The sequence below is a fragment of the Poecilia reticulata genome, chromosome 23, assembly GCF_904066995.2.
Source record: "Poecilia reticulata chromosome 23, P_reticulata-male-v2, whole genome shotgun sequence".
NCBI lineage: Eukaryota > Metazoa > Chordata > Actinopteri > Cyprinodontiformes > Poeciliidae > Poecilia > Poecilia reticulata.
In genome coordinates this window covers 11,661,421-11,673,452 of record NC_088852.1, presented here as the reverse complement: position 1 = coordinate 11,673,452, position 12,032 = coordinate 11,661,421, and the positions used below count along the sequence as shown (strand labels likewise).

Genomic DNA, 12,032 nt, shown 5'->3' with positions numbered 1-12,032 from the left:
CTTCTGACAAATAGTGGCATAAATAAATAAAGTTTTCAGGACAAGCAACTTTCTTATTAAAAAGCTTTGGGCCAGGCATTTCCGTTCTGCGCTAGCTTTTGCCAGTTTCATTGTAAGGAAGGTGAGTAAAGTGCAGAGTAAGAGCACTTTTGTTGTAATGATGAAATAGATGTTGATGACAATGCTTTTATAGAAGCTGACACAGCATATCGTTTCTCAATATATATCTCAGAAGGGAGGACAGTCGGTTTGTGCTTAATCACCCGTTTTAATGCTCGCCCTTATAGCTGCCTTCAAAAAGCACTATAAGAGTGTGAGCAGTAACTGCAAGAGGGTACCTTCCATCAGTTAGCTCTTTGAGTAAAATCAATGCAGCCGTGCTTCAAGTGTCGACATGGAAGATTATTTCAAAGCTGTAATGACTGGGATTCTGCCTCCCCTACAGTTTGAACCCTTTTACTTTCTCAAGAGCTCTTTGCATAACTCGGCATGATTGGCTGGAATTTCTCAAATGGAGCCCCAAGCAGCTTGATGGGCTGCTGCGACGTCGCTGCAAATGTCAGTCCAGGTTAAATGAAGCTACCGATTGCCTAGCAACAAGTCATATAGACCTGTACATAGAGTGGTATGGGTACATTTTGGGGATATAAAAAAAAAAAAAAAACAAGTAGGAGTTTGTCACATCTGTAGTGCCTTACAACAGTGCTTCCACTAATTCAACTTTTTCACAGTCAGCTTACAAAAACATCCATGAATTTTATATAATAGACCAACACAAAGTAATCAAATATTGTGAAAGTGAAAGGTCAAATATACAGCTTAAGACAAGTTAGTATCTTTATACCATTAAAACGTGGTGGTAAACATCACTTTTGTTTAGCAGGGAAGCTGCTGAAAGTTGGTGAAAGGATGAAATTGTATACCAAATGAATATGAAAACCAAGTCACAATTTTTGTTCCACTGAAGTTCGAAGTTGACATTGGAGTGAGACAAAAAAATAAAAAATCATCCAGTAATTGATATGAATATTTTTGAAGCAGTGTATATCCAAATGGTGGCTCCACAGACTGAAACAAAAAATGTTCCAGAGAAGATAAGCACCCGGTAAAAAAACATGACGGCGTACATTATTCATCACATCAGTACTGACGAATTAAGTGCTCTGAGCATAGCAGAAGATAAGACGAGGAGGAATGTAGAAATACAACATGCCTGGAGGCCACTCTATCACACCGTCGTAAACCTATATCACGAGAACTGCCTGGTCTTTCAACACAAATAAATCATTACACTAATATGATTGTTTCATGGTGGCTGACCACAGGCTTCTTACAACCACATTCACACACTGAGAAAAAAAAAAAAATAGTTGGAAACACTGACACTGAAACCGCCCCATCCCCCACGCGGCGGTCCGGTTCTACCGACTCCGACAAGGCAGAAAGCAATTTCAGCCGCGAGTTACAAGCGTTATTACAGGTCCTGATGGGAATGAATGGGGGGACCTGGGAGCTGGACAGGGTTATGCCTCACATTCCTTGTACCGCTTTCTGGGTCAGGTGTTTTCTTTAACCTCCCCGGGCCAAGTGGCTCTGTGGCGTGAAGGCTCACGGAAACGTGCATACTCAATCACAGGCGCATGGACTTGAGGTAAGCACTGGCAATGGCAATTTCGAAAGTTTGTGTTCAGGAAGAGAGGTTAGTTTTCTGCATCGCGTGGGTCATCTGAATTTATTAACCGATAAAGCTGCCAGCAAGGACACCCTGTTAGCAGCATCTTGCCTTGCGTACAACTCCTAAAATTAATTAACTGCCATTCTGAGGCAATAATAGATAAAAAATAAATAAATACGCAGCCTCACAAAACACCAGACCAACACAAAGTGCTGCATAGCTGAAGCAGAGGGAAAAAGCATCTCTAATTTGCAAAATGTCCATTATTCAGTGGCATCCATCTTCTCTGCTTTCTTGTCCCCATAAAAGAAAATATTGGCAAAATGTTGCCAATTTCACAGTGGAGATAAGTGGTTCACAGTACAAAGGGTGGTCAGAAAAGTTCAGCTTTGGCCTCATGTGATTTACAAAGTGTATTCTAGGTTTTCTGTAGCATGATGATGCCACCACTATGTTTTATAGGGGTGGATTATTCAGGGTGATGTGCCACACCTATATTTTTTAATAAAGGCTAAAACTTTTGATTTTGGTGCCATCTAATAAGGCCACCTTTTCACATGCTCATTGTGTCACTCAGCATGATGCTACCACCACCATATTTCACAGGGTGTCCAGGTTCTTGTGGAGTCCTGGTGTTCAGTTGGACTCAATTTACTCTTTAAAGACACCCCAGCTTGACCAAACTGCTTTCATTTAAAGTAAACCAGATTAAAAGGAAGGGAAAAATGAAAACCAAGCCACACTTTTCAGATTTTTATTTGGAAAGGATTTATCTATGCTATAATTTTGAGTTTTGCGGTTGCATCATGGCAAAACATAAAAAGGAGTTCAAGGGCCATCAATACGTTTGCATCAATGTGACTTGCAGGCAAAGATGCAGCTGGAACTTGTTAGGCGATATTTGATGTGTTCTACCTTTGATATCTGTCTAGTCATTAGCGAACACAGTCATCTACAAAAATAATTAAAACAAAAACAAAGACTTCCCCTGCAGCTGCAACAACCAGGAGGAAATGAATTTGTGTTCTGCTCGACAATAATTAGCCACATTTAATAACAGTTCTTCTAACTGCACAGAATTGTTTTGACGTTGGTAGTTCTCAGAAACATTGTGTCCAAAAAGAATCCATTCAAAAATTAATTAGTCTCGCCGTGGCTGCAGCATCACTGCGAGGGCAAGCTGCTTTAATTAACATGGTGAGAGCTTAAGTTATTCAGACTGTTAATTCTCTGTGATGCTGCACGAGGCAATAAACGTACACACACACACACCCAAGTAAACACTTGTACATAAGGCCAGCATTTATTCATGTATGTAAATAAACAGCAATGCGTGTATAATTATATGGACTGTATACAGAGGTGCAAAATGTGGATAGGAAAATAAAAATAGGGTAAATATTTTATACAGTAAAATATCTTCCAGTGTTATTAGTAGTTATCTTGAAGCACTCAGAGATAGCGAACCTCGAGTGTGCATGTTTTCAAATCCCCTCTCCTCTGTCGAGAAAAAAAAAAAGAAAAAGAAAATCAATAAAAAGCCTTTTTTCGCAGTGGACAGCCAGGAACACAAAAGGACCCCCGGGTAATAAAAGTCATTCCCTGATGTTGCAGCTTCAATCTTTCCGCCGCTGGGAAGCCTCATTGGTGAGTAAATAAAGTAAGCATGCTGTGGCTTGGCAGCTGCTTCTCTCTTCAGGTCGGGGTCAGACTCAAATTTATCTTTCTCTGATTATAAAAAGAAACTTCTGCCATTTCTTAGGGTGAGTCATGCGTACAAAATACAGTGAGACCAAAAAAAAAAAAAAAAAAGGCCCTCCCGCCCCCACTTCTTGTTTTTTTGTTACTGATGCTTCAAACCAAACGAGTTTTAAAATAGCCACGTCATTTAGCCAGTGTACGAATGACACAAATCAATCTGGTGAAATGTGAAAATGTCTTTGCCTTTCTTGCTAAATCATGAATTTACTGTGATTAACCAATATTTTTTATCCAGTTACACAAGCCTCTCAATGCCAGAACTTAACAATAAAAAAACAAACATGTAAATAGACCCTGCTATCCATCAGTTTGAAAAGGTTAATTAGGCATTTCTAATGCTTTGAGACATCAATTCACCATGGAGCAGTGGCGAACTGATCAAAGTAGTGGCTAAGCAGACCTAGGCTACTCCTGAGTGCCCACTAATTATGAGTTTTGGAGGCCACAAAAGGATCCAAAGCAACATTTGCAGTTTTAAATGGAGTTTAAAACTAATCCACTATTTCGATTATGTTCCATTTTTTTTCCTCAAACCTCTAGACCGCTACAGCAGATTGATGTTCACACTTAGCCAGGTTCAGCTGGTGGTTTAGTCCTGCTCACCATCACCAGATGCATGCTCGGTGTGAGTGACCACTGCAAAGAGTCTCAATACAGTCAGATGGAAAAATTTACCATATTTTCCGCACTATAAGGCACACCTAAAACCTTCAATTTCCTCAAAAGCCGACACTGCGCCTTATAATCAGGTGCTCCTTATATATGGACCAATATTGAGCCACAACAGGTCTAGCAACTACAGTAAACAGCCACCGACTTAATTTCCCCCGTAGAAGAAGAAGCGCGTGGTGCATGCTGGGATAGTTGTCAGAACGCTGGTTTGTTATCCATTAATAAAGTTTGACTGACCCATCTACCTACCAACCGTATAGAATCAGGTCGTCTGCAGGTCATTTAGCACCACATTCTCCACGAACATGCTGTGCGCGAACGGAGAAGGGCGACCATGGTCCGACCACGCCCCGGCCCAGTCGCGGAAGGTTCTCCTCGCCGACCAGAGTCGGACTGTTTTGTTGACATTCCGATTAGTGCAGCTCCATCTAGTGGATGCATAAAGTAACTCCAGCCTCTAGTGTAGCATCTATTCTATGCGCCTTGTAATGCCAACAATCAAGGCCTTATAGTGCGGAAAATACGGTAATGACTGGCCTAAAACTGTAGAAGGCTGCATGGTTTTGTGAAGTACCTCGAGATGAAATTTCTTTCAATTTGAATTACTGAACTAAATTAGTGCTTTGATTCAAATATTCATTCAATTCTAAGAAAGCAGTAATAGTTGTCTTGTTTATCTTAAACACAGCACGGAAATGAAATCCTGGCCTGACCACGTCTCGGATAAAAGGTATTAATCAGCATGCTCAAGGCTTTTCTCACTATTAACATAATAATATCGGGATTTCTGTCATATTTTTTCTGCAAATACAGTCGAGATGCGAAGGTCGGTCTTGGATAAATACTCAAAGCAGAGACGAACGCACATCGTTCCCAATTACTGGTTCAGTCAGTTTGTTGAATATGCATCAGGCCGTGATTCCAAAGGCCCCTGTGGTCCAGTCAGGGTAATTGAACCAAATATGATCAACAACGGGGTGTTAAAACATCTCAACCCGAGACCGCAGCTTAGCAGCTCCAGAATATGCTGCAGTTCTGGGAGGGAGGAGTGGAAAAGGCCAGTAGCAGATCAGAGGTCATGGAATGTTATTAAAGAGACCCATCATGAATGTTGTTTTTTTTTTGTTTGTTTGTTTGTTTGTTTTTAAAAAGAAAAAAACGTTTTTCACACAGCAGTTTGAATTTGAGAATGCCCTTGAAGGCCTAGTTAAACCACTACCGCAAGACACGCTTCACAAAGGTTTTAATTATGTTCTAAATTTTTTTCCTTTGAAGCTATTCAGAAATTTTGGACAAAACTGAAGTTATATAGCACATTTCACGAATTAAAATGCGATGCACGCTTCAGGTGATAAGACAGGTTGCCTGGTCTCATGCCTCATCCGTGATAATCAGAAGAGGAATAAATACAAAAGCTGCTTTCTGTTAATTTCCCTCCTGACATGCCTATTGTTTTTAATAATAACCGTTTCTTAAAAACACCAATCCCCTACCAATTTGCTCAGTGGGAAGCGCAAGCTTCAATAATGGATACTTCCTCCTCCTTTAGATTTTCTTCCAGTGGTGTTCTTCAAACACAAAGGATGTTGTATAGAGAATACCTTTTTTTCCCCCCCATAAAGTTGCAGTTCAAATCTTCTGTTCCTTCAGGAAATGTGCTTAATAGATCAGAAACAGAATCAGCTCTGTTGGCCAATATTGTGTCCAAAATCAAGGAATTTGACTCTTTTTCAAAAGCATACCCATAACGTGTAAATATATAAACTTTAGAGAAAATAATAAAAAAGGATAAAGGAACAATATGTACAGGAATTTACAGTTAATGTCAAGAAAGAAAAACAGATTACTGTGACAGTGCAAAAAAAAAAAAAAAAAAAGCTTATTTTGAGTCACAGTAGAGTCGCTGACTACTCTAGCTGTAAAGTGTTCATTATGTTCAGAGAAACAGCCTGGGGAAAGAGATAGTCTCTGTAGCAGCTGGTTTTTGCAAATAGCTTTCTGTCCTGCCCAGCTGATGGTAAAAGTCTAAGCAGTTTGGGTCCAGGGTGTGTGGGGTCTGCAAAGATGTCAGGTGCCCTTTTCCTGACCCTAGTCTTGTACTAGTCCTGGATGGGGAATATGTTTTTTCTTATCAACTGTAATATAAAGGATGCCAACATTGTTTCCAAGCTACAACATATTGTAAAGAGAGAGAGAGGGAGGAAAAAAAAACAACTATTGGATGTTCTAAAAGTTGCTTTATCGTTACATTACATGCAATGATAATTTGCATGGAAATGTGTTTAAAGCATTGGATGAGATTAACACTCACGAAATTGACAAAAAGCAGTCGAAAGTTAGACTAGTTAGTTTTTTTTAATATTTCAGAGCAAAATTTTAATATAAATTGATGGTAAACCATTAGGCTCCCAAAGAAAGAAGGATAAATTCCTGTGAAAATCGAAATCTGCTTCTTGCATTGATGTGGGTTATCTTTGTCCAATACAAATATTTGTTTGGTGATTTGAAACATTTAAGTACTACAACAGCAACAAAAAAAAGAATCTGAAGGAGTCTGTAAAGTGGGTAATTATATTTTCGGCACACAATGAAGATCAATGGAAGGTCCGGTCTGAAACGCTGCTCTGTGGTTATGGCGCCATGATTCCACCTAGTTTTACATCCTTTATCTCTTTCTAAGCTACTTTCAGCTCAAATATTAAATCTACAATTCAATTGTCCTGCCTACTAAAAAAAATGACTGCAATCCTCTGTGGAATTTTTTCTTTTGTGCCGTTACCCATATCGGCTCTTATTTTTTTTTATAGCCATAAAAAAAGAAAAAAAAAGGATTTTCAGGGTCACACCTTTGCTGAGCCTTTCTCCATCTATTTTTCCTCTCTGTTCAGGGACACTCTGTCATCTGCCTCTAAATTAGGCTATTCCATGTCGCTGCCCAATTGCCCAACAGCATGAAGCTCTGATCACAGCAGTTTAACTGTGCGAGGGCTTCAGCATGCTTTTAATTCCCACAGTAAACCATCTGTGTGAACGAGGACTACATTTGTTTTGGATTTTGCGTTTGTGTCTTATCCTCGCATCTGCAGACAAATATGGCTTATTCATACCTCTTGGATGTTTTATTTCTTCCCGTTGCTTTCCCTTTTAGCTGGAGCTAAAGAGACAGCTGTCTTTTCCACTATTTATAGATCACAGTTTGTCCTTATTTTTCGATTTTTCATTCTTTTTATCTCTTTCATTTCTCCTCAACTCGACTGGCTAACCGCATGAGCCGACTGCAAGGCTGCAATCAAACGAGCTCTTGCTACACCTCCTGGGGTTCTTCTGACATTACACACACACATGCGTGCACGTGCACACACACACACACACACACACAAAAAAGTGTTCATTTTCTTTTTCTTGGTATTGCGTGCACATCTTTGGATACACACTATATTACTAGAAGCAGGTCAGAATCAAGCATCCACTCGCTAATGATCTCAAAATTATATGTTGCGCCCGTTTTTAAATGGCTCGTTTCAACAAATAATTCAAAGTCCCGCGTCTTCTTCGGGATTTCTGTTGAGCCGGGGAAAGGTTGCAGTATAAATTCAGTATCTGTCTAATGCCGAATGGATTTAACTAAATTCGTCACTCATGCCGACTTGTGTGCTGCACAGGGGGAAGCAGTTTCTTACGGGCTCAAACGAAAACCCAACTCATTAAAAGGGATAAAGAGAGCAATCCAGCATTACCCACAGCCTAGAGCCAAATGGGTGCTTGTTATGGGTAGTAAACAGGTATGTTCTCGGTCAGTGTGTGAGTATGTTAAGTCGTGATGGTAAAGGGAACCCGAGTGCATCTCCAAGCCAGATTTACTGGCAGCTACACAGACTGAGGATCGCAGAAGTGGGTTTAGGTGAGTCATTCATCAGCGCCGCATTAGCTGGAAAGACAATTTCAAAACACGGTGGGAGTCCGAGGAGATGCGTCACAAGGAGATGGGCTTGCATTAATTCTGTCCGATTTATTGAGATTCTTCTCAATAAAAAGGATTTCATGAATATATTCAAGGATTTGAAAAGAGGTGTCCACCACAGACTACAGAAATGCTTTTTTTCCCCCCCCCAGCAGAGTGTGTCAACTTTGGCAGTTTATTGTGACTCGCATATAGTTGTATAACCTGCAGAGAGGTGGGAAGAGTAGCCAAAAACTGACATGATGCCACCTGTCAATCATTCTAGAGAGTTTATCAGCAACTAACCAATCAGCGGTCAAAATCTGTCCTGAAGTACACGCCCCTTATCTGGAGGAACTGAACCCCCGACAGAATTGCCGGGGGTCATCATCCTAACGCACAGTGGTCATAGAAATTTGGAGGAAAATAATAGTAAATCATGGACAAACATCGTCAGTGGGGAACATACAATCGCGACAGACGTTACCCAGAGGATATAGAGAGCGGAATAAAATTTATTAGATTTCCAAAACCCAAATGGTGTCTGGAATAATGCAAGAAATGATGGGTTGAGGCCTGCAGCCTAACTCGTGTCCAGTCGAATGAAACTGTGATCAAAGGCAAGTACCACATGTTCATTTGCACAAAGGAAACTGCTAGTTTTGTCATAATGACACTGCTGTATGATAGTCTGATCAAAGATCAAGGTATTAATGCTTGATTTTATTTGAATAAATTCCAAAGGTACCTCTATGGCAGTATAACATGTGCTGCAGTAACTGTGGCATTTACAATTAAGCATCTTTCCTGTTTATTTTTAAGCATTTTCCTGAAGGCAGATTTTCATAAGCTCCTATTATTTAAATGATTACTCACCCACTTTGTACATGCAAAATGCGTCCGACACAGCTTTCACACTCGCATCCAATGAGACTTTTTGTTTTCATTCTTCCTCTGGCTGTGAAAGACTTGGGCTTCAATGCTGATTTCTTCATTGTTTCCTGCAAATAACCGTACAGACCTGACGTAGTTCTGAGAATTTTCTTGCCCGTCGTCTTTGCCTCAGTGTTGGCTTACAAGAGAAAAATGACTCAAAACACATCTTGGTTGACGCTTTGAGTTCATCTACCTTTGCGTGACGCTGAGCTGGGGTCACATCAATTCTACTCAAGAGCTGCACTATTTCAACATTACTTTAACTTTTTACTCAAGTAAATGTAAAAAAGCAGTTGTCCAAAAAAAAAATATATATATATATATATTCAAGAGTAAAAAAGTATTTGGTAGAAAGGCAACTCAAGTACTGACTAAAGGATCAAAAAGTAATACTTAAAAATTACCTAATCAGCCACACCAAAATATAAAGTTATATGGAAATTTTGTTATTTGGTATAAAAAATAAATAAAAAACTTCTGAAACTAACAAAAACAGTAGGTGTTCATCCGTTTCTGGTGAATTTTGGTTAAAGCTTGTTCTTCATTCACTGAAGTTACTCAAAGTAGGTAGAGGAGCCAAAAATTTTACCCAAGAAAGGGTAGCAATACTTCATAATAAAATTACTCCAGTAAAAGTGAAAATACTCCTAAAAGTAAAAAATTTTTCCCCTAAAAAAATTACTCAAGCAAATGCAACCACAGTTACTACTCAACTCTGATAACCTGTGCAGACATATATAGGAAGCATCATTAACTATGGTTAGAAAAAGTGCCTAAGACTAGCAAAACGTGACATTGTAGGTTTTCTAAGGGAATTTTGAGCGATTCCTGGGACAAATGGGATGTTGTCTTAAGAAGGCGTAAGTGTAAAGATGTTTAGCCAAAACAAAATAACACCAAAAGCGTAAACAATGCAATTAACTTCTGTGTGGGTCAATGGCAATAGGGAGTGGTTTAGCCAGACCGGAATGGTTAGCTTACCTGGACCTTCATTTCATGTTGCCCTCCGGAAAGCAGTTTCTCATCTGGTTGCCTCAGAAGCTCAGTCCAGTCTCAGTGGGCGGCAAGTCCATTTTTAAAGGTGAGTTTTCCTCCGGGTGAAAACATTTTGTTTGACAGCAGGTGGTTACCTTCAAAAACACCTAAAAGCATATCATCCTCTTCCTGGTCTTCTCAGGCTTCTGTCCTTGTGCATTTCATCAACAGGTGAACCTCATCAGCCTTTCCATCATGATGCGTTTGCTGTTGTGGGACATTTAAGCATCAGACAGAGGACAGCCACACCACTAGTTGTTTTTGCAGGCAAAACCAGTCCAAAATAAAGAAAATTATCTTATACTCTTAACAGTATCTGTCCGTTTGTTCTCGTCTGTTTTACTTTTGTTTAATACAGTGTTTTTCAACCATTTTTGAGTCAAGGTACACTGTTTTAATTGAAAAAATCCCGAGGCACACCACCAACTAAAAATGGAAATAAAGATACTCTGTGGCCGCCTATATATAGTCATTCTTATCAAAGTCTGACTAGGAATCAAATAAACACTAAAATGTATTTTTATCACATTTTACATTTCTTATTTCAAATTGCACTTAACATGTCCACTTCAAAAATACACCTGAACAGCCACAACACTGTGGTGTTAAATTTAAAGAAGTTGTAGAAAACGTCAAACTGTTTTACAAACTAATCCACAAGCATTATTATAGCCGGAATACAGAAAATAATTCTTATTCTGAAAGAAGCAATAATATTTGGGAAACAATTCACTTCATATTCACTGTTACAATATGAAGAGTTGCATGTACAAAATGTCAATATCTGTATATTTTACCCAGCTAGTGTGAAACCTGTGCATGTTTGGATGAAAACAGCTGATTTACTGGCAGAAATTGAAGAAAGACAAAGCTCTTCCTCAACAGCTCCCAGTCTATCTCTGGTTTTAGTTTTTATAGTAACCAGGCTTGAGAAGCTCACTTCACACAGACATGTTGTGGGAAATGGACTCATGTTCTTTCCAACTACTGCTGAGCTTCACTGTCTTTTCCATCACTGTCGTCAGTCTTTCTAGATTCAGTGCTCTCACCGCTACCTGTAACATTCATGCATCACTAATTCTCTTGTTTTAATGTAAAATGCTCCGTACCTACTGCCATCTAGTGGTAAGAACATTACATGATTACGCCGCTGCTACTACTACAGCAGATACTCGAAGATGTCATTATTTGCAGACAATTCATTTTCAAAAAATCTTTTAAAACCAATTACCGTATTTTTCGGACTATAGAGCGCACCATACTAGCACCCTCAATTAAAAAAAAAAAAATAAAATAAAAACTGGAAGCTGCTCTAGGTTTTTTATTAGGACCCAGCAGAGGGCTGCGTCCTAATAAATCTGCTGGACGCAGCCCTCCGTCTCCAAAGCCGAACCATGGTTTCGTTCACACCGAGCTTAAGTGCAGCGGCTCTATTTCCCTCCTGTAGTGCCAGATCGACAGCCCTCGACTTAATAGCTGCATGATATGAGTTTGAAAACATTTCTCTGTCGTGCCTGCTGCTAGCATGTGCTTGTTCTAAATGAAAATTAGCCGTTCTTCTTTGATTTACAATTTTGACTTCTAATGATTCACTTCCTGCTAGAGAGCCCCCTGGTGGTTGAAGAAAAATACACATAAAAGCCACAGCGGGCTACAATCCGCATGGTTCAAAGTTAAGGAAAAAAGTAGCAGCTGTTAGTCCGAAAAATACGGTACCGTAGTGAAATTGAATAATTTCCACGGCACACCTGACGATCACTCACGGCACACTAGTGTGCCGCGGAACAGTGGTTGAAAAACACTGGTTTAATACAACTAAGCAAAAGGGTTGTCCATGAATTGAATTTAAGCCATTCTCCGTATCTACATATCCTCCATATTGAAAGTGAGATCAGCAACATTTCAGACGTGTAAAGCTCACAAAGCACCAGCTTGTTATCATTCTACGTGAAAAAAATAAAATAAAATAAAAGTTTGTCCCTGCAACTTTTAGCAACACTTTCCCCAGAGGAA

At 39.6% G+C, this 12,032-nt stretch overlaps 1 protein-coding gene across 1 annotated transcript in view; it reads right to left on the bottom strand.

The window, feature by feature from the left end:
- dock4b (dedicator of cytokinesis 4b) overlaps nucleotides 1-10,276 on the bottom strand; it is a 177,211-nt gene extending 166,935 nt beyond the window's left edge. The window contains exons 1-2 of the mRNA XM_008401053.3: nucleotides 9,966-10,276; nucleotides 8,925-9,049 (exon numbers count right to left, since the gene is read on the bottom strand). Coding sequence (XP_008399275.2) covers nucleotides 8,925-8,937 — 13 coding nt within the window. The 5' untranslated portion in view covers nucleotides 8,938-9,049; nucleotides 9,966-10,276. The remainder of the gene's footprint in view (nucleotides 1-8,924; nucleotides 9,050-9,965) is intronic.
- Between the last annotated feature and the right edge of the window lie 1,756 nt (nucleotides 10,277-12,032).